Source organism: Gymnoscopelus microlampas, assembly GCF_963454915.1.
Source record: "Gymnoscopelus microlampas genome assembly, chromosome: 7".
Taxonomy (NCBI): Eukaryota; Metazoa; Chordata; class Actinopteri; order Myctophiformes; family Myctophidae; genus Gymnoscopelus; species Gymnoscopelus microlampas.
The window spans coordinates 20,248,835-20,270,050 of record NC_139944.1 but is presented as its reverse complement, the minus strand read 5'-3'; the positions used below and the strand labels follow the sequence as shown (position 1 = coordinate 20,270,050).

Genomic DNA, 21,216 nt, shown 5'->3' with positions numbered 1-21,216 from the left:
ACTACAGGCGCGCGTGTGTGTGTGCGTGTGTGTGTGTGTGTGTGTGTGTGTGTGTGTGTGTGTGTGTGTGTGTGTTATACCATACGTGAGTGTGTTATCCTGTATATACGTGTGTGTGTATATTCTTGTCTGTGTGTTTTCTTGTATATCGTTGCTGTCGGGTGGAAACCTTTAATGTCCAAAACCATATATTTTGTTATTATTTTGAATACAATAGTGAAAATAGCAGATCTGCGCATTGCGACACGTTGTGGGCTTGTAGATGTGCTATTTTCACTAATTTTGTGTGACACTCTTGTATGTCGAAGTAGGGCATTCATTTACAAAGTAACGTACTTGAAATATGGAGGTACGAGGTGTGTGTGTGTGTGTGTGTGTGTGTGTGTGTGTGTGTGTGTGTGTGTGTGTGTGTGTTTGCGCGTGTGTGCGTGTGTGTGTGTGTGTGTGTGTGTGTGTGTGTGTGTGTGTGTGTGTGTGTGTGTGTGTGTGTGTGTGTGTCCTCACATGTGCGTGGGCTTGTCCTGTGCGTGAATGAGTATAAGGTGTTTACCGGTTAAACAGGTATAGGAGACATTATGTGAGTCAGTGAAGGCATGATGAGAGTGTCTCATCTCAGACAACCACAGACATGTCATATATAATAGAGCACCGCTGTGTGATTAGAGCCTTCCCCACGTCCAGGGTGCAGCAGCCCCATAAATAAGGGGCTTGTTTCTGGACTGGAGGCTAGGGCAATTCTCCCAAAATACTGTATATCCAAAACCCACATTTAGAACCAGTTAATCCAATAATTAAGAACCATTTGTTTATACATCGTCGCTGTCTGGCAGAAACCTCTGATCTCCATATTTCAACTTTTTTATCTTTTTTTCCCCCCGTAAATTAATGACCTACTTTGTCATACTGATACTACAGTATCACACAAAAATAGCAAAAGCAGCAGATCTACAAGCTCAAAGCGCGTCACGATGCATATTGAGCTTGTAGATCTGCTATTTTTTTATTTGAATCCTGAAAAGTAACACGAGGTTTCCACCCTCCCAATGGTGGCGTCCAAAAAGAAGTGAAAATAGGCGATCTACAAGCTCACAGCGTGTCGTGAGGCGTAGTGGGGTTGGGGGGGGGGGGGGGGGGGGGTGATATATTGATTTGAAGTCACATAGCCCAGTCCTAGGCTACAGCATCCTGGCTGGAGGGAGGAGCACCAGACCGTGTCAGGAACACACGACACACAAGTGTGTGTCCATACACTCAAGCAAACATTCAAATGTAAACAAACACACACACGCACGCACGCACGCACGCACGCACGCACGCACGCACGCACGCACGCACGCACGCACGCACGCACGCACGCACGCACGCACGCACACACACACAGAGTGTGACTTAGACAATGTAAACTGCGAGACATGAATCATATAACCACCCAAGTCTGTCACTCAGAACTAAATACCATTTATCATTCATTTGCACCTTGAGGTGATTACACTGTGTGGTGATTAAGCTTTCAAGCACGCACACGCACACACACACGCGCGCACACACACACACACACACACACACATTACTATACTTGTGAGGACATTTTTAGGAGAGCACTGAAAATAGCTGAAAGATTGCTGGAGATAGTTGGTTTAAAAGCTCACACGAGCTTTTAGACAAGCTATTTTCCAGTGCACAACACCAGTGTGTGTAAATCAGCACAACTCCAATTCTAACCTCTAAATACCTCTTTTCCTAATTGTAAGCCTAATCATTTCCCAAATCTTTTTCAACGATAAAACAACTATTTCTCTTGTGGGGAACCAGGAAAATGGTCCTATACTTGGATGTTCGGTCCTCACAATTATAGTAATACACACACACACACACACACACACACACACACACACACACACACACACACACACACACACACACACACACACACACACACACACACACACACGCAGCCCAGCCGCCAGTGTTTTCCATTGAAGCGTTTAGCAGTGGATCTATAAGGTAACACAGTGAGTAATCAGGTGTATTGAGGAGTAGTAGATGGTAGCATTAGTCATTGCAGCGGGCAGATGGTCATGGTCCTGAGCAGAGTGGAGTAGAGCTGCCAGGCAGGCAGGCAGGTCTGTGCTGATCCCAGCCACCACCTAGGTAAACATATCCCCTGTCTGACAAGTACAGACCTGAGGACAGGAGGCTACTTTACCCCTGTCTCACCACACGCTCCCACAGCCTGGCACACACACACACACACACACACACACACACACACACACACACACACACACACACACACACACATACGCGCACGTACTGTACAAACACACACATACATAGGCAGGTACAACACATACAGCAGTGGCTCCCAAACTTTTTAGCTCGAGACCCAAAAGAGCAATTTGATGTCTCCCTGTACCCAAACTAGTGAAGATAACAGATTTATAATAATTCTTTAAAGAATAGTAGGAAAGACAAGAATGGGCCTGACCCATTGTGAATACAGTAGGCTATTGACAAACACCGATGCACACATCTGTCTGTCTCTGATTCTACTAAGGCCCTCGCAAGTATAGTAATTTAGTAGTACACGCACGCAGTGGTGGAAAGTAACTGAGTTAAATGATTACATTGTAAAACATAAAATAACCACTTTAGCCCTATTTTATACATAGGCTATTTGAAAATAGCCGACCTACAAGCTCTCAACGCGTCGCATCGCGACGCGTTGAGAGCTTGTAGATCTGCTATTTTCAAATATTTTAGTACTTTTACTTTTGGTACTTTAAGTACATTTTGATGCCAATACTTTTGTACTTTTGCTCAAGTACATTTTGAATTCTGGACTTTTACTTGTAACAGAGTATTTCTATATTGCAGTATTGGTACTTTTACTTAAGTAAAGAATTTGAGTACTTTTTCCACCACTGCACGCACGCATGCGGCCATGCGTGCGCACGTGCACACACACACACACACACACACACACACACACACACACACACACACACACACACACACACACACACACACACACACACACACACACATGTATCCTCCAAAACATGGATGACCCTTCATTTCTTGGCACCGTCGTTCACTCAAAGAGATGGAGGTGGGGAGCAAGGCTATTGGCTAGTTTAGACTTCGCTGCGCAGATCCGTGACGCTTGCTGCAAATAACTGCAGAAAATTGCAGAAGATGGTAGAAAATAACAGAAAATTGCCCAAATTGCGAAGAGCAACCTCATGTATCGCATCCCATTTTTTCGGGTTAATAATGAGCTTTTCAGCAAGCGACACGGCCGTACGCCGAAGTAGAAATCGGTCTCATGTCCTTTTTTTCTCTCCCCCATAACCACTTGAGTGAGGTTGAGAGGAGTCCCTCAGGGCTCTATGCTAGTGGCCTTTCTGTTTTCGCTCTACATTAAATATCTTGAAGCTGAAAATAGCCGATCGACCGCCTGTCGGATGTGCTATTTTCTGCGGAAGTTTCTCCAGAATACGGATGCTGGGGTTTAAGAGGGTAATGTCTCACTCTCACATACGGGGACATTTTGACAGCATTGTGTGCTGAGGTGCATGGTCTTTGTGGAATGGCTCACCCACCCTAGTTGCTACTGTAGTCAGGCCTGATGCGTCTGATAAATAGGCGATCTGTGTGCAAGCTCAGCCACTCGCTATGTTGTATGATGACGTATCAATTGGACCTGAGTGACATCACTCATTTAGCCCTGTCTCTGTCTCTCTCTACCCCCTCTACTCTCTGTCTCTCTATTGCCTCTCTCTAGTCTCTGTCACCCTCTCTCACTCCCTCTACCTCTTCCTCTCTCTCTCTCTCTCTCTCTCTCTCTCTCTCTCTCTCTCTCTCCCCCCCCTCCCTCTCTCTCTCTCTCTCTCTCCTCCAGTATGTCTGTGGTTTTAGGGAGTTGATCTCCTCCACCTGACGGCGCCTCCTCCTCCCCCCCCTCCCTCCCCCTGCCTGGCAGGGCACAATGATGCCCGGCTGGCTGCCAGCCAGACCAGCCTGGGTGTCTGCTCAGCTCAGAGCCCTAGACACACACACACACACACACACACACACACACACACACACACACACACTTAACACACTTACACGTTTGTATTACTATACCTGTGAGGACAAACCAAAGTTTAGGACGGCATTGAAAATAGCCTAGTCTACAAACTCGCAACACTTTGCTGCGACACGTTAGCTTGTAGATCAGCTATTTTTTGGTGTGTGACATCGTTGCACAACTAATAATAGGGAAAACCCTAACACCTAAACCTAACCTCTAATTGCCTAGTCCTAGTCCTATCCCTAACCCCAACATAAATATTTTTCTAATTACAACTCTATAAATCTTTTTCAACCATAAAACAACCATTTCTCTTGTTAGGACCAAGAAATGGTCCTCACAATGTCTGTCTCTAATTCTAGTATACATTACCTGTGGTGACATTTGGCCCTCACAAGTATAGTAATATAGTAGTACACGCACGCACGCCGCATGCGCGCACACACGCACACACACACACACACACACACACACAAACACACACACACACACACACACACACACACACACACACACACACACACACACACACACACACACACACACACACACACACACACACACACACACACACACACACACGCTCCCAGACAGAACCCTTTTAATCCATTCAATCCTGGAACGCATCTGTGTCATTTTTGATTTTTGATAACCATTATTTTATACTTTGGTTATTCAAAATCTATCTACAAGCTTGGTGCAGCGCTACGAGCTTGTAGATCTGCTATTTTTGTAAAATCGTGAACATTTTTGCAAATCTTTGAATATGTATATATTTTTTAAAGCGAATATTTGTAACTCCAATCTTTGCTTCTGGGGGGTCCTTGGAACAAAATATTTTGATGAAGATTTGCACACATTTTCAAGATTTTTCTAAAATAGCAGATCTACAAGCTCGAGCTATGAGCTTGTATATCTGCTATTTTTGAATAGCCAAATAAATCTAAAATGACACCGGTGCGTTCCCGGATTGAATGGGTAAAACGGACTTGGTGCTCTAACCTTCCCCATGTTTCTGTGTCTCCTCTCGCGCTCTCTGTCTTACTGTAACTGCAGTGTATTCTGATCGGTCACTTGTTGACAAATTCCTCAAATAGCAGTGGTGGCTGGTGAGTGATGTCGATTGCAGTCATTCAGCAGTGTTTTTAGAAGCTGCGGGGACGGAGGGATCCTAAAATATCCGCCGCTCTCGTGTGTAACGTGAATACGTCATTTCTTTTGCTGTTCGGGCATTATCTGCCTGCCCTGGGCGGGACGCTGATAATTAAATATCCTTTTTTTTCTCTCTCTTTTCTTTTTTTTGTTTCCCTTCACAGTCTCCCAGCCCAGTCCGAGCCAAGAGGTCCAAATTGGACAAATTACACTCCCCGTCAGCCGACAAAGAAAAGCAGCCGGATTGGTTACAGTCCCTGTCAAAGTCGGCGAACAAGGTTTGTAAATGCGGTGTCCCTTTCAGTCCGTATTCAGTTGCTGTAAAGGTCAGGGGTCACAGTGGTCCTGGATCCTTGTCCAAAGCAATTATGTTATCTCCAGTGTATGACGTCTTGAAATATGTTATCTTCTGTGTATGACTTCTTGAATTATGTTATCTTCTATGTACAGTGTGATTTCTTGACTGAAGTTTTGTGTGTCATATGACAAACTAATCTGACTGCAATCCATCACTTTTTGTTTGTGAATCAAACATCATGTTAACCAACCAACCACTATCGTATGACTATCGTTCTAAGAAATGGGGGCCTATGGTATGTCACCATCTATGTATGACTTCTTGACAGTTAAACGAAGAGGGGTCTTTTGATTCCCCTCGTCGCGGCTGATTTAATGTTAGTGGTTTCATTCTGAGATGTTTTTCTGACGTTTGCTGACTGTTGTTTGTTGCAGCAGGATCTAAAACCAGTCCAGTTAAAACAGAGGCCCTCTGCGTTCCGTCCGTGGTCCCCCAGAACGTCATCCACGGAAAAAGAGAGTCCTGCCACTCAGAATGAGCCAGAGAGGTGAGCCAGCTAAACAAAGGACCCCCAAAATGATGTGTAATTTGGCCGCAGACCCCCGTCTCAAAAGATTATGTTCCAGGGACCCCCAAAAGTAAAGATTTTAGTTAAAAATAGCAGATCTACAAGCTTGTTATCAGCTTGTATATCTGCTATTTTTGAATAGCCAAAGTATAAAATAATGGTAAAAGTGTTTAAAATGATTGTGACGCTATTAACTACTTTTGCTGGGGACCCCCTGGCAAGGTGAGCCAGCTAAACAAAGTTTACTAGTACAAGTATGAATAGAAATATAAGTTGTCGAAACAAAAGAAAGTGAGGGGGTGAATATTCTATTGAGCAGTTAAACAGTGAATATATGTATGTTCTGTACAGGTCCAACCACAAGACTCAAGAGAACTCCGCGAATCCCAACCTGGCTCTGACTCCCCTGGCCTACCACCGAGAGGAGCACTCCCCCCTGGCCCACCCCAGGGACAGCCATGCCCCAGGCAGGGGGCCCACCATCAGCTCCAGGCCACCACAGGGCTTGCATAATGGAGACTCGCAGTCTGCACCAAAATCCACCCTCCCTAATGCAGCCAATGGTGTCGAGGAGACGGACACAGATGGAGAGATTGACGTGGATGATTGCGATGATTGTGAGTATTATTCTCTGAATGCCTGAAGAGTATACATTATATAAATGAAGTCCAAAAGACTACGGGGCTGCTTTCTAAAATGTCTTTTGAATACAGGGCTTTTTTTTATCATCATGGAAAAATAAGTCTGTGAGCCACATAGTGGAGAGCACACGGAGTGATTCCTGTGCACTTTCGCCATCTGGTGTCTGATTTCAGTAGTACACGAGAAATGGCTGCATGCCAACTTTGCTTTTCTGGCGACGTTGCTCCTTTTTCTTTTCCAAGCATTTACAAAATATTTGACCCATTCTTATCCCTGTGTTGTTGAAAGTACAGACTAGATGTTTTTTCTATGTACAATGCATAATTATGAAAGCATTAATTGAAACATAAGGAGGATATAATATCTGTGTTGGTGCAGCAGCAGCAATTCCATAGCTGTGCTGGTTGAGCGATCCTTAGAGAACACATTACTAACAGCTGAAGGGAGAAGTTTCACACGCTCTAGTACACGGATATAAGGCAATCCAGTTATTTGATTAATGACTTTTCAATGCATGGTGCGTCTTGGTGCGTGGTTTGACTCTGATGAAGACACGCCATGCATCGAAACATTAGTCAATAAAATACATAGAAAATAAAAGTATTTGTATTTTTTAACAGCCGATACCATGCGTGTCCACGACAAAATGTCCCTTTAGAAAGGTTCTGTAAATTCTTGCCTAGTATGACATTCCCAAAATAGGGACACACAGTTTGAAAGTGGTGTACTTTAGAATAAACCTCTGAAATGTATTAAAAGGATCCCTGGCTAATAAGCCAAATATGCCTTAGTACATAATAATTGTCCTCTATAACTAAAATTTAAAATTTAAAACACCTTCAATATTTTATTTATTTTAGAAACGGTTAATCTTTCACTCAATAGGGGCAATGCCCGTCACAAGTTGATGGTGTAATTTGCCCATGTGTGGTCTAGCCCTATGGAATTTATGGACTACATGTGCAAAACATTTTTTTTTATGATTTGATGCTTATATTAACCTTAGGAAGTATTAAGTTGTTTTTTATTTTCAAAATATTTAAGGCGTTTTAATTTTTTAATTTTAGTTATAGAGGGCAATTATAATGGATTAAGGCATATTTGGCTTATTAGCCAGGGATCCTTTTAACCACTTGAACCCCAGCATCCATATTCTGGGGGGAACATTAGCCAAAAATAGTAGATGATTGCCAATTTTATTTTTTAAAGCGTTTCACTAAGAAGAGAGGGCTCAAGTGATTAACAGCATCACAGCACTTCCTCAAACGATATCATCCCTCCCTCTTATCATCTTCCAGACTCGGTGCCAGCATCGCTTGCCACAGCCTGTCCCAGTGTGTCCCGAACGCTGACCCCACAGAGCGGGTCCAGGCCACAGGAGTGCCCCGGCTGGATACCCGGGGCCCCCTGCCCAGAACTGGACTCCTTCGGGCAGATGCTGCATGGAGGCCTGGACACCAAAGAGGCCAGAGAGAAGCTCCTGCAGGAGATTGTCAGGATGAGGGTGAAGCAGGAGGAGAAGCTGGCTCTGGCCCTGCAGGCCAAACGGAGCCTTCAGCAGGTACACAGTCACACATACCATCTAAATGTAGCATTGTGTTGCCCTTGGGCAGAAACCTTGTATCTGATATTTAACCACTGAAAATATCAAAAATGAATTTGTGACTAAATGATAACTACATTGGATCCATTGAGACCCATGATATTTTTTTTATTTCCTGAAGAGTAACCTTTTTAGACTCACAAGGTTTACAGGTGTGTTCCTAATGCTTTCAAACAGCTCATAACATTGTGCTGTGTGGAGCATAGCTTATCTTCAATAACTAAAACAAACTAAATATTATTTACACAGTCAAATCATCATGTTCATTTAACTCAGAGAGTGTATAGATGGACTTTTAACCACTTAAAGTGGCATGACACCCTATGCTGATTTTGTTGTTTGCTTTCCAATTCAGGTTAAAAACCACAGCAGATTATTATTATTGTTATTGTTATTTTGCTTATAATGACATGCCCAAAATCGGGACGCCAGGGTTAAAGTGGTTAAACTAACACGTACAATGCAATAAACGTGAAAAAACGATGTTTCCGCAGGAACTGGAGTTTGTGAAGGTGGCCAAGAAAGGCCGTCTCCGAGAGGCCATCGAGGCTAAGCGCAACCTGCGGAAGGAGATTGAGCGCCTTCGCACGGACTGGGAGAGGAAGATGATGGAGACAGAGGAGTCTTGTGCGAGGCTAAAGAGGGAGCTGGAGCGGGAGAGGCAGCTACGAGTTTGTGACAAAGGCTGCGAGGCTGAGCGTCTTCGAGCCAAGTACTCCTCTCAGGTACGAGGGGCCTTCTTTGCGCTTCATTTCCACTGCATGTGTGGAAATGAATTCAATACCGGGTTGACTCAACGCTAGGGCTGGCCAATTAACCGAAAATATATCGAAACCAATAACCAACTTTCTTTTAATGTTTTTTTGTTATGTCATGGAAAAAGGCGAATGCAAATTTGTAAATAAGCGACTAAATAGATACGTCAAATTAACCACTTAAACTGTTTTATACTTCATTCATACAATGGTGATGTACAAAAATAGCCGATCTAGAAGCTCACAATATAACCCTAACCCTTTTCCGCTTTTCACTTCTTTTTTTAAATAATCGTTCATTAATCGTAATCGAGGCAGAAGTTTTAATAATCATCATATTGAATTGAAGTTATATCGCCTAGCCCTACTCAACGCTACTGGCCTTTTTTTTGGTTACAGGTTATTTTATACTTCATCCCACGACACCAGATATTTGTGAAGATATAGCCAATAGCAGCATGATGCACTGTTAGCTTGTAGATCTGTCTGTCCTGATCCTCACTATTTTATTTCTTTAAAGCTTTTGCCTATAATTACATGCCCAAAATAGGGATAAATTATTAGTCGATTATTTTGTTAAAATGCAGATTATCGATTTGTATTTATTTATATAATCGATTAAATCAATTAGTTTGATAAACTGTTGCACCGCCAGATTTGTTATGACGCTGACGTTCCTGCACGTGTGTGTGTGTGTGTGTGTGTGTGTGTGTGTGTGTGTGTGTGTGTGTGTGTTTTGCGTTGCAGATCGAGGAGCTGCACGTGCAGCTGCAGCAGGCCGAGGCTGACCGCGAGCAGCTGAGGTCGGAGCTCCAGCGGGAGTGGGAGGCGCGGCAGAGCCTGGAGAACGTCGTCAAAGACCTGCAGAGCCAGCTGGCCTTGCAGGCAGACAGCGACCTACACGAAGTAGACTCCCAGTCCCTGGAAACAAACGACACAGCCACACACAGACAGATCACACAGCAACACACCAATGGATCCTAAAAGTTGCACACTCCAGAATGGACAAAAAAAAGAGACTCGAGAGAAAAGAAAAAAGAAGAATAAAGTGTGTGGTCACGGACTTCATTGCACCTCGTTAGGGTAAAAGAAAATCAACTAAACGCTATCGGTGAAGTCTGCTTTTATAGAGAGAATACGCAGATCGGTTATCGACGTGTTAGAAAACGGACATTATTGTAATAATATATGAATTTTATGAAATGAACTGGAAAGTAGCATGATGTATGAGCATGTTTGTAGAGCGTGAAAATGAGAAAGACTTTTCTGCAGTGACAAACACACCGCTTCAAGTGACTTCAGAGCCCTCGGTCAGATTACCCTGACGCTTTTCATGGATTTTAACGTTGGTATAAGCTATTCTAAGATGTGCAAATATAGCGACATAACATTACTTGAATATGTAGAAAAAGAAGCAAGTCTCGTTTTGGTTTCATAAAGCCTTATGTATACTTTGTAATACGACTCTCGCTCAGTGGAAATAACACATTTTCCACTGAAAAACCTTTTAAGGCGAGCGTCGCAGTCGTATGGCTGAAGTACAACATTCGGCTTAAGATGACTGCAGACGATGAAACTCTTGCTGGTGCCACAGAATCTTGGTACACTCCACGGTGTCATTACAAACCACTGGAAACACAGGACACCAGTTTACCACTATGTAGTTTTATTATCAGCTTGCTTTTTATAATTGTTTTGCGGATTTACTTTTTGACCACTTTCAACCTGGAGCCCCGAATTTTCATATATATATATATATATATACTGTATACATATATATTTAAGAAAATGTAAATATAGCGAAAATAGGTGATCTACAAGGTCCCAATGCGACATGTTGTGACTTTGTAGATCGGCTATTTCCACTTTTTGTAAAAATAAAATAAACAAGGGCTTAAGTGGTTAAGAAACGTTGCTTGTGCAGCTCTGCTATCCCACCGGCAACACGCATATAAAAAGACATCCATATACACACATGTACACACGTATACCAGCTTGTCTACCTTTTGTATTTTCTAAAGCCTGAAGTATTGGAGATTGTGTGGTCTTGGCTTCAGGTCCACCATTTGTTTTACTCTTAGATATTTTAATGGGAAGTGTTACTTTTTACTACTCTGACACAACTTAATTCGTTAATTGAACATTGTGTTTTCCAATATTGTGTTTGCAAATTGAACCATGTGAAAGATGGCAAAATGTTCTTCTTGTCCATGTTAGTGAGAGTTGTGCAGGTAAACCTAACATCGCCCTCCTAAAAAATAGAAAGAAAAGAGAGCAACTTTTAATAGTGGTTTGTTTTTTTGTTGTTGAATTGCGGTACTTCTGATTTTCTATTGAGTACTGTAAAAAATAATTTATATTCTATACTAATTTGCTTCCTATCAACTGAAAGCAATTCATTTTTAGTCACTGGTTTTAGGGCTCTTAAATCAACATATGCTGTTTATATGAACAACATTTCTACATGTATACAAAATATGGATATATATTTTTTTACTTTAAGAAAAGGAATTGCACTTTTAAAAAAAGAAAGAAAAAAGAAAATTGCATTGTGCATTTTACTCCCTATGACATTTTTTCAAAACAAAAGTGAACATGAACTTGGACTTTAACACACTTTCCCTCAATGTCCTCTGATGTACAGTAAATACAATTATAATGTAAATAAGATATTTGTTGATATGTTTGCTTGCCTCAGACTTAAAACTGATTATTGAATATAATTTTTTGCTCTTACTTGAAACCAAAAAAGAGACTCTATATTTGGATTCACAAATATTATTGTTTAATTGTTGTACCCTTGAATACCATTGCAAACAAAGGGCATTTATTAGAATGGATGACGGTGCGGTGAGCTTGAACAAAGAAGTTATGCTCCGTTCTACGACGTTAGTTGTGTGCCAAAAACAGCAGATCTAGCAGCTTGTAGATCGGCTATGTTCGGCCCGTGACACCATCGTACAACTAAGTGTAAAATCAGACTTTCTACTGATATTGGTCATTAGCTTGACCTGTCAGTGGTTTCTGTGAGATAGACATGCAAACATAATATTATACCTTTTCCCCTTTTTTGAGAGAGAGAGAAAGTTTATTGTTTGATGTATTAAAAGGTATCTATGAAACCACAAACCAAAAACATCAAAAAGATGGAACTGATATCTCTGTACCTGCTCCTTATTCAGGTTTCCCAGCTAAAGTCTCTAGTAAGATAGAGTAGATAACACACCTTCTACGGTTTAAACCTTAAATGCTCTCATATATTTTAGACAAAAAAATACTTTTATGTCTTATCATTGTTATACCCCCGCTGAATATGTGTTGGGTACAATGTAATAGCAATATGCATTGTGTTAGCTGATGCTGTTGTAGCTTTGGTTTGGAAGTGGGGTTTCATTTTGCCGCTTGTTTCAATGTTTTCTTTTTCCTTGAGAAAACCTGTATAATATACATTAAAATCAAGTCAATCCTACAGGATTTATTTGTGTTTTTCAATCTATTTAGAATTAACGTGTGTGTGTGTGTGTGTGTGTGTGTGTGTGTGTGTGTGTGCGTGTGTGCGCGTGTCGAATTTGCTAGTGCCTCTCAAGTACTAGACAGACAGGGTTTGCTGATTTTGTCCAGGTAGCTACACAAGCACGTTTTGAAATCTAACATACTAAAGACATCAAAAATACTAGGAGAAACCGGTCAAACTTTGTAAAGTGTCTTGGTCTAATGCTCCTTCTATAAATGCAGAGGTTCCTTGTTCAAGTCCCAGACTTTACATAATTGGGACTAAAATACAAAAGAACACAAGTAGGCCTACTAGGAGACAACTGTTCAGCATGGTGTGATGATATGATGATATAGTGGACTAATGCTCAGCCATGTTCACTAGGCTAGGGGACACTAGTTGAACGTGAGGGTCGTAGAGCGGTGCTCTCGTGATCGGACTTTCGAACACAGAATCGAACACAGAGTTTCCATGCTCAAGTCCAAGGCAACTGTAGTTAAATCAAATGCAGGAGTACTTTGACGTTCTGAAGGCTAACATACAAAAGAATACTTCAAAAGTACTAGTAGACAACTTTTAAGGGCCCAAAGGTGCCTTGGTGAGGTGTGCTTGATCGGTTTCCTCTTATTACAGACAGTGTAGGAGCCATGAATTGGTTTATTGTTATTATGATGTCTGTTTGGTTATGTTGATTATTTATATATTTGGTCAATGCCCTGTCACGTGTGTGTGTGTGTGTGTGTGTGTGTGTGTGTGTGTGTGTGTGTGTGTGTGTGTGTGTGTGTGTGTGTGTGGATGATTGAGTGACGGGCATAGGGGAGGATACCTGGTCACCTCAAAAGCACCACCTGATCACCTGCTGAGAACAGAGAGAGAGAGAGAGAGAGAGAGAGAGAGAGAGAGAGAGAGAGAGAGAGAGAGAGAGGGGTGTGTGGGAGCTGTACTTTTTGTTGACCGCTTTATACGCTTTAGTTACTTATTTTGCTTTATTGTTTTGATCGCTGTGATCACCTTGCTATGAATTTGTAGCCTGGTAAACCCTCCCTCCGGAAATCTCAGAAATGAGATTTCCGGAGGGAGGGTTTACCAGGCTAATGAATTTGAGCACCTGGCTTCAATACGTTCTTTTGTGTTGCTTTAATAAACCCCTTAAATGCATTGTTTGTGTAACCCGGTTGGGTAGCTATATATAAGTTTTGATTTCATGTTTACTGGTTGAGGAAAAGAAATGTATACTCACCTTTTATTTATCTGTAATGTTTTATTTTACCTGTTACTGTAAAGGGTTTTATTTTACTTAATTGAAGGAAGGGAAGGGTGTGTGTGTGTGTGTGTGTGTGTGTGTGTGTGTGTGTGTGTGTGTGTGTGTGTGTGTGTGTGTGTGTGTGTGTGTGTGTGTGTGTGTGTGTGTGTGTGTGTGTGTGTGTGTGTGTGTGTGTGTGTGTGTGTGTGTGTGTGTGGTGAACACAGGTGTGGGGAATGAGCAATCAAGAGGGAGAGTGGAGTCTAGGAGACAGAGTGAAGGAAGGAGAAATGTTTGATGAAGAGAATGTAACACACGTTTTTGTATAAAGTATTTACCAGATTGGTGACAAAGCAATCTGTACAGTAGAGTTGCAAGTGTTAGACTGGTTCATGTACAGTGAATTCGACAAGGAGTTATTTTGACATTTACCAGCTTCACTGTGACTATGAGTATGCTGTTTGGATGCTAGTTGGCTAAGCTAGCTGGACAGTGTATTCATCATAGTGGGAGGAGGTAGCCTGTTAGCTAACTCAGTCAATATACAGCTACTAAAACTTCCTGAAGAGGACGTCGCCTGAAGCAAGACATCCCAGATAGCGGGTTGAGCTACCAGGCAACGCTCAACCTTCCTCTGGCAACGTGGGATTTGCCCCTCTCATCAATTAGACTCTGCCCACCCAAAGTCCACCTACACACAGATCACCCCTGTGCATCAGAGACACTCACACAGAGCCCTCTCACACCACCACCATTCAACTGACCTGTAAGTATGCCTTTTTTGCTCATAGGAGTGAAGACATTTTTGGACATTATGGTATCGGGCCTAACGGGGAGTTTGAGTACTCATTTTGTTTTGTTTAATTGTCATATGCCGGCTTAGATAGGAGGTCTAAGGTTTTCAATTATTTGGTATACACAAAGGTTATTGTATTGGGGAATTGTATTATGTGAACAGTGCATTTTCCTGAAAGTGTTGTTTCTGTATTGCTAAAAAACCTAATATTGATAACTTTAATTTCAATTTAATTCATTTTTAAGTAAAATTACAAAAGACATCTGGTTGTTTGTTCACTTGCTTAATTAAGGATTACTATGGAGTTACATTTGTGTCTTTATTAACCAAACAAAAGAAAAACATTCGAGAGAGAAAAAATATAAACAGAGCAAAGAATAGTTTTGAATGAAAACAAAATAAAACAGCAAGCAAAAAATTATAATTAGTAAGCAAAGGAAATTATATAAACAGAACAAAAACATTTTTTTCATTAAAACAAATTAAAAACGCAATCAAAAAAAATATTTGCAAGCAAAAAAATATAAGATCTGAAAGAAAAGAAAAAATAATTGAGAGCAAAACTTCAAGATTAAAAAAATAAGGAAAAACTGTTTAAACTACATTACAAATACTTAGTCAAATGTTTGGGTAATAAAATGTGTTGTGCTAAATAAAATGTTTTTAATGTTTTTTTTTCCTTGTTTGCCAATGAAAGTTTTTTTTTTCTGATTGCAAAACGTCTTCTCTCTCAAAACCTAAGTCTTTGGTCTCGATTTTTTTTTTCTCTCTCTCGGATTTTTTTGTGTGAGGGGTTGAAGTTCAGAAGGCGTGTCCTACGCTGAAAAGATGTAAGACACCTCTCCATTGGTCACTCGGAGTCTGAGTGACAGCTTGACAACTTCCTTAACCACCCCCCTCCCCCGGCCAACAACAACATTCTACTCCTGTCCAGTATTTTCTCCAGCTGTGGCAGATTTTTGTGGTGCGACACTTTGGCAGATAGTCAGTGCGTAAGTATTTTAACTTCCCTCCTTTTAACCTTTTCACATATTAGGCCTATGGCGACTTTATTTAATTGAATTATATAAGATAGTAATTTAAAATACATAATTGTGCTGCTAGTGGCCGTCACTCCGTGACTCGCGCGTCCAACGCCTATTGCCAGCCTGCAGCATGTCGTTGCATGTGTATTATGTAGCTACTCCAGTTACCAGGTCAATCATCCATAACGTTAGTTCATGCTCTTATTGTGATGTGCTGCAATTATTTTAGCGTTGTTTGATGCAACTATTATCATTGAGTAAATGAAAAGTGCAGCTTAGTGTGCTAGGCTCTCAACTACGACGCATCCAAATAGGTACATTCTGACGTTTGCGTAACTGTTTATATATTGACATAATTGTTGTTCTGGGAACCCAAATGAGTATGAAACTTAAGCCAGGGGTCTTCAACGCTTTTCAGGCCAAGGACCCCCTAGCTCAGAGAGAGATGAAGCAGGGCCCCAATACATAGTGTATAAAATGAAGATTAAACTTGTTCATATATTTCATAGATAGCTTCATAGACTTGTTTGACAGACACTGTCATGTTGGATTCATGTTAATGTGTATTTTCAGACATTTAACCACTTCAGCCCTCAAATACTTAGTATTTGAGGGCTGAACTACTTAATAAAGACCTTTCACTCTGTACTTGGTCTGCTTTTTTCCCCCCTCTACACCAAACATCTTTCCAAAAAATAGCAGATCTACAAGCTTGTAGTGCGAGGCGCTGTGAGCTTGTAGATCTGCTATTTTTGGCTAAAGTTCTCTTCAGTAGTAGGGAGGGATGCTAGGTTACGGTGACGGACCCCCTGTTGAAGACCCCTGACTTAAGCATTCTATTTTGTCTCACCACACCGACGTGCTACTGTACACGGTACAGTAAAAGGGGAAACCACACCAATGTCCTAATTGACCGAAATGATAGTACCCAAGAAAAGTGTTTCTTAATCAAAATCAAAGCAGCCTAATCAAAAATATGAAAACAACACGGTACACATTCAGGCTCCTACAGCCTGTAGCCATGTATTATGGCCTCAATGACAATAACTTCTCCTTGTCTCCCTGGCAGAATGCAGAACCAACCATGCAGGCCAGAGGCCCAGGTAAGGATAATTTGTTCACATTCACATACATTTGGTCACCTTGTGGTCATTGCGGGACAACAGAGACAAAATATTAAGTTGTTTTCCAGTGTTGTCCTGCGTTTGTGTGACTTGAACAATAAGAAAGAACAAATCAATGTTAAATCCAATCGATAACTGCAGAGTGGCGACAGTCTCTTTGAATGAGTGCATCTGCCAATTGTAAAAAAGTAGCATTGTTCTTCATAAATAGCCAATATTATTTAATAAAGACGGAATGCACTTGCCCATCGGGCAACCTGAAGGCAAACAACATTTGCCTGAACGTTTTATTAACTTGCCACGGGCAGTCGGGCAACCGTTAGTGTCAACCCCTGCTTGTGTTTGCCTTACTTACTGTGAATCACTCTTAAGAGTGTCTGCTAAATGCCTAAATTGTAATTGTACATTTTAAAATGGCTGTCATAAAATTTGATGTCTGTTATTCTTTTCCTTTTGTAAGGGCTCTTGTCCTACACATGCGCACTAAACACATACCAATGCTGCAATAGCTTCATGAAGGCCTTGAGGTTTACGACCTCATCAAGAGATAGCCAATGGAGTGTTGCAGTAAACATCATGCAAATCGTTACACATTATCTCTATAGTCAAGTGATCAAGACGGCTCCATCCGATTTTTCATATTCCATCCTTATTGGCGCATTCCCAACATTGCTGGCCCACAATAACCTACCTTACCTGGTGGAGACCTGTGCTCCGACGAGCGCTTTTTCTAGTCTTGTATTATTTTGAATGCCTTAACATTTCCTCAAGTGCCAAGTGGTATTTTCATTGTTGGATCAAACTGTTGGGCTGTAATACTCTTTTGTTTTCTTAGGTGGACGTGCATTACATTGTGTCACACCTGGTCCCAGAAATGTCTCCACAAGGCTCGGCAAATCATGTGGAGGAGTCGAAGATCTTGGATAACTTCCAATATCTTTTACTTGAGGGTAGGTAAAACCTTCCATAAGACATTTTGATATTGGCTTAGGTCCTAAGCTAAGTCCAAGAAGTTTGGGAACCACTGGTGTAGGATCTCCTATACCTTAGGAGATCCTACACCAGTGGTTCCCAAACTTCTTGGGCTCAGGTCACCCGTGTAAATAAACTTTTCATCAACGGCACCCCTGAATTACATTGTTACTTTACAGCACCTTACATTTATGTCACATTATGGTATGTATTATTTAAATCCTCCCCCTTAAATTACAGTTTGTCACAAGGAAAACTGAGAGAATATCTGTTTCCATTACAGGACACATTGCAAATAACATTATACTTGACGTTTAACCACTTGAACCCTAGCATTCCTATTCTGAGGGGAACATTCACCAAAAATAGCAGATCTACAAGCTCACAACGCGTTGTGAGCTTGTAGATTGCTAATTTTGGTGAAGAGATTACGCACCAAGTACGGTGCACCTCAACTCCGTTTTATTAAGTGTAGAGGTTCTAAGTGTTAAACTGAAGTGATATTGATACATTCCAAACATTATCAAAGTATTTTGCGGCACCCCTGGACTTGGACCTGGGCGTCACGGCACCCACTTTGAGAAACCCTGTCCTACACTCATACAGCACATCATATGCCCAGATTTTAACCAATTTTAGAATCAGAATAGTCTTTGTCACAATGATCTTTATTGTCACATCACAGGTTTACAGGTGTAAAACAATGGGTGAAATGTGTTTTTGTGCAAGCTCCGTAGTATTTTGTTTATTTTCATAAAGGAAAAAGAAGTGGAGCCACTAACTAACCGGGAACAGGGCAAGCAATGTTCTCAAGTGATCGTAGTGTATCTTGTCAGTAGCACAACACAATTTCATTATCTGGATATCGGACTGTCAGACAAATAATACAGTTTCCGATCATAATCATATTTGGTCCGTTGTGTATTTTATTGGTGATTCTTGTGAATGAGTTGTTTAAGCTTTGAAACTTGTTACTTCAGATGTTGATTCTGATCTCTTGTCCTTTCTAAGATGTACAACCAGAAGATGCGGCTGAAGAAGAGAGACCCTCTGTGCCCATGGTGATGCAATGGCTGACTGGGCAGGGACACAGGCATTTGCTGGTGTCGGAGAGAAAGAAAATCAAAATAGTTGACCACAACTGTCTAGTCCACAGGCCACACTGTTTGTTATCCAATTGTTAGTGCTTGTAACACTTCCAACAGCCCACCTTGAAGATTACGAGTCTTTTAAGACCAACTTGCTTTCTGACATTAATGGTGCAAGCTTTGACAGAGTGTAACTTGTAAATAACTGTACATTGTCACTTTTTTACTCCAGTCCATTGTCAATTTTTACTTGTGTTAAGGATACAAACTTAAAAGTGAACTTGGACGATTATGAACCTAAATTGCACTGTCCTGATGTGAGGACATCATATACTATGACATTTGGATGACATCACAGCAGGAGGGGGTACATTGTTTAAAAATGTCAGCTGTAGTGTAGAAATGAAATGCAAAGAACACCCTCTTCATTTTTATAGTGTTCCAGGTCCAATTGTGTCTGCTTATTTATTTGTGTCATCACTCCCAATTTCACTTCTGTATCTTGACTGAGGTTTCTATCTTGATTGGATAAAATTGGCATCCCAACCTGAGAATGCATTTTCTGTTAGAGAGCCGGAGAGACATGTTACTGAACCCTCTAAAGCAATGAGTACGATCAGAATCTAGAGCTAGAGCTATTTAACACTTAATTTAACGAAAGAAAATCACTTAGCCTCCCTAACTTTTGAAATGTTTGCACCTTTCAAGGGCACTGGCAGTGTAACACTGACATTGTAACTGTTTAAAAAAATACATCTTTAAAATCTTTTTCACTGAAAATGTAGTTGTATGAATACATGGTGTATGAATACATGGTGAATTGCTATCTGTTAATTTGACCTTCAAATGCAGTTTATGCTAATTATAGGAAAGTCAATGTTGGATAAATACATTTCTGCTCAATTTAGGCCTTGTCTGTGTATACTGAAATGCTGGTTGAGAATGCAAAAACAAAAAGTGCTTCTGCATACTAAGTTAGAACTACATTTGTTAGGATTTAAGGTATTGTTGGCAGGTTGAAAATATGCATGTGGCATTTAAAGCTACAGTCCCAAATAATCTGTACTATTACCTTTTTAATTCAATGGGGCAAATGAAATCCAACCCAAGTCTACCACCAGGTTTCCCTAGGGTATGAGTTTCAGTGAGTGAGTCAGTAGTCTCTTGATGGGTATGTGGGTCCCTCACCTCTGCTCTTGTGATGCTGCCAGCGTAATTCAATAGCCTCACAGAAAACTATACCTTACCTTAACCTGACACTAACTAACCTATCATAAAAAAGTGACCCGCAGTGGATTCGAACCCTCAGGCCTTGGATGATGGATCATAAAGTAAGCGCACAATCAGACTAAACGTTTCCAAAGCAGTCTATCTGGAATGGGCCTGGCCAGTAGGCCAGTCACTTCAGCCTTGCCTTAATTAGAATAATGAATATAACATGAAATAATGTATAGCTTTATTTTATAACTTCAAGGGTTCCCAAACGTTTCAGGCTGTGACTCCCTAAAATAATCATATTTGAACTGGGGACCCCCCAAAATAATCATACTTGAACTGGGGACCACCCACCCTGACAAGCACTTGAAATTGTAGGAATTACATTTAGTTTTACTCGGTTCCACAGATAAATATTGTGAAAATAGCCAAACTACAAGCGCACTGCGCACAATGCCTTAAGAAGGTCTTAAAAGTCATTAAATTGTCACTTAAAAATATGTTACCCTGTATACACTTGGTATGTATAGGTTGGTTTGTTTACTGTTGAGAGAGAAAACTATGTTGCCCATTAAGCTAATCTGGGGACCGCCTCTGAGGGTCCCGGTCCCAAGTTTGGGAACCACTGGCCTACTATAACAATAACAACAATACAACAATTTTAAATACAGATCACAAACTTCAAGTAGAACAGAAACCTAGCATTAGGGAATCATCTGAATTGCTAATAGCCTAAAATGCTCAATAGTGTAGCGCCCAGAGTTGGGATGGAGCTCTGACCTCAGTCCCAGAGGACCACAATGGAAACAAGCCTTTGTGTGTTATCCTTATAACATCATTGTAAAAATCGTACCTCTGTATCCTACTGTTAATAAAGTATTCCATAAATCTGTTTACTCAAACTGTTTACTGTACATATATTTGTGTTTTGTTTTTATGATGTTTTGCATAGTAGTGTATTTACTGTCTGTCATAAATGTCTCTATGAATTCAGTAGGAAGGACCCTAATGGAAACAAGTCATAGGCTTTCTTGGGTTTAAATCCTCTTAGCTGACCTTGCATTAAACTGTACTTTCATGTTTGTTTGTTTTTTTGGCAAACTGCTAATATTTCAATCAATCAAAAAACAGTGCTGGCCGTAACACACCTCCATCCCTTCATTC

General features: G+C 41.0%; 2 protein-coding genes across 4 annotated transcripts in view; both read left to right on the top strand.

The window, feature by feature from the left end:
- skib (v-ski avian sarcoma viral oncogene homolog b) overlaps window positions 1–12,565 on the top strand; it is a 46,727-nt gene extending 34,162 nt beyond the window's left edge. Inside the window, exons 2-7 of one of the 2 annotated variants that reach the window (XM_084063614.1) lie at window positions 5,395–5,508; window positions 5,966–6,075; window positions 6,448–6,713; window positions 8,037–8,299; window positions 8,836–9,066; window positions 9,844–12,565. In XM_084063614.1, the coding sequence (XP_083919740.1) occupies window positions 5,395–5,508; window positions 5,966–6,075; window positions 6,448–6,713; window positions 8,037–8,299; window positions 8,836–9,066; window positions 9,844–10,080 (1,221 nt within the window). In that variant the 3' untranslated portion in view covers window positions 10,081–12,565. Of the gene's footprint in view, window positions 1–5,394; window positions 5,509–5,962; window positions 6,076–6,447; window positions 6,714–8,036; window positions 8,300–8,835; window positions 9,067–9,843 lie in introns of both variants that reach the window. The other variant, XM_084063613.1, reaches the window with a different exon arrangement.
- A 1,654-nt stretch (window positions 12,566–14,219) lies between these two features.
- Window positions 14,220–20,913, top strand: LOC311049396 (uncharacterized protein). 2 transcript variants are annotated; one of them, XM_084062967.1, is made up of 6 exons: window positions 14,220–14,598; window positions 15,420–15,620; window positions 16,353–16,527; window positions 16,723–16,756; window positions 17,613–17,727; window positions 18,761–20,913. In XM_084062967.1, the coding sequence occupies exons 4-6, from the start codon at window positions 16,724–16,726 to the stop codon at window positions 18,931–18,933; spliced, it is 321 nt and encodes a 106-aa protein (XP_083919093.1). In that variant the 5' UTR covers window positions 14,220–14,598; window positions 15,420–15,620; window positions 16,353–16,527; window position 16,723; the 3' UTR covers window positions 18,934–20,913. The 2 variants fall into 2 exon arrangements, with proteins under 2 accessions (XP_083919093.1, XP_083919092.1); XM_084062966.1 differs by lacking the exon at window positions 16,353–16,527.
- The last annotated feature ends 303 nt before the right edge of the window (window positions 20,914–21,216 follow it).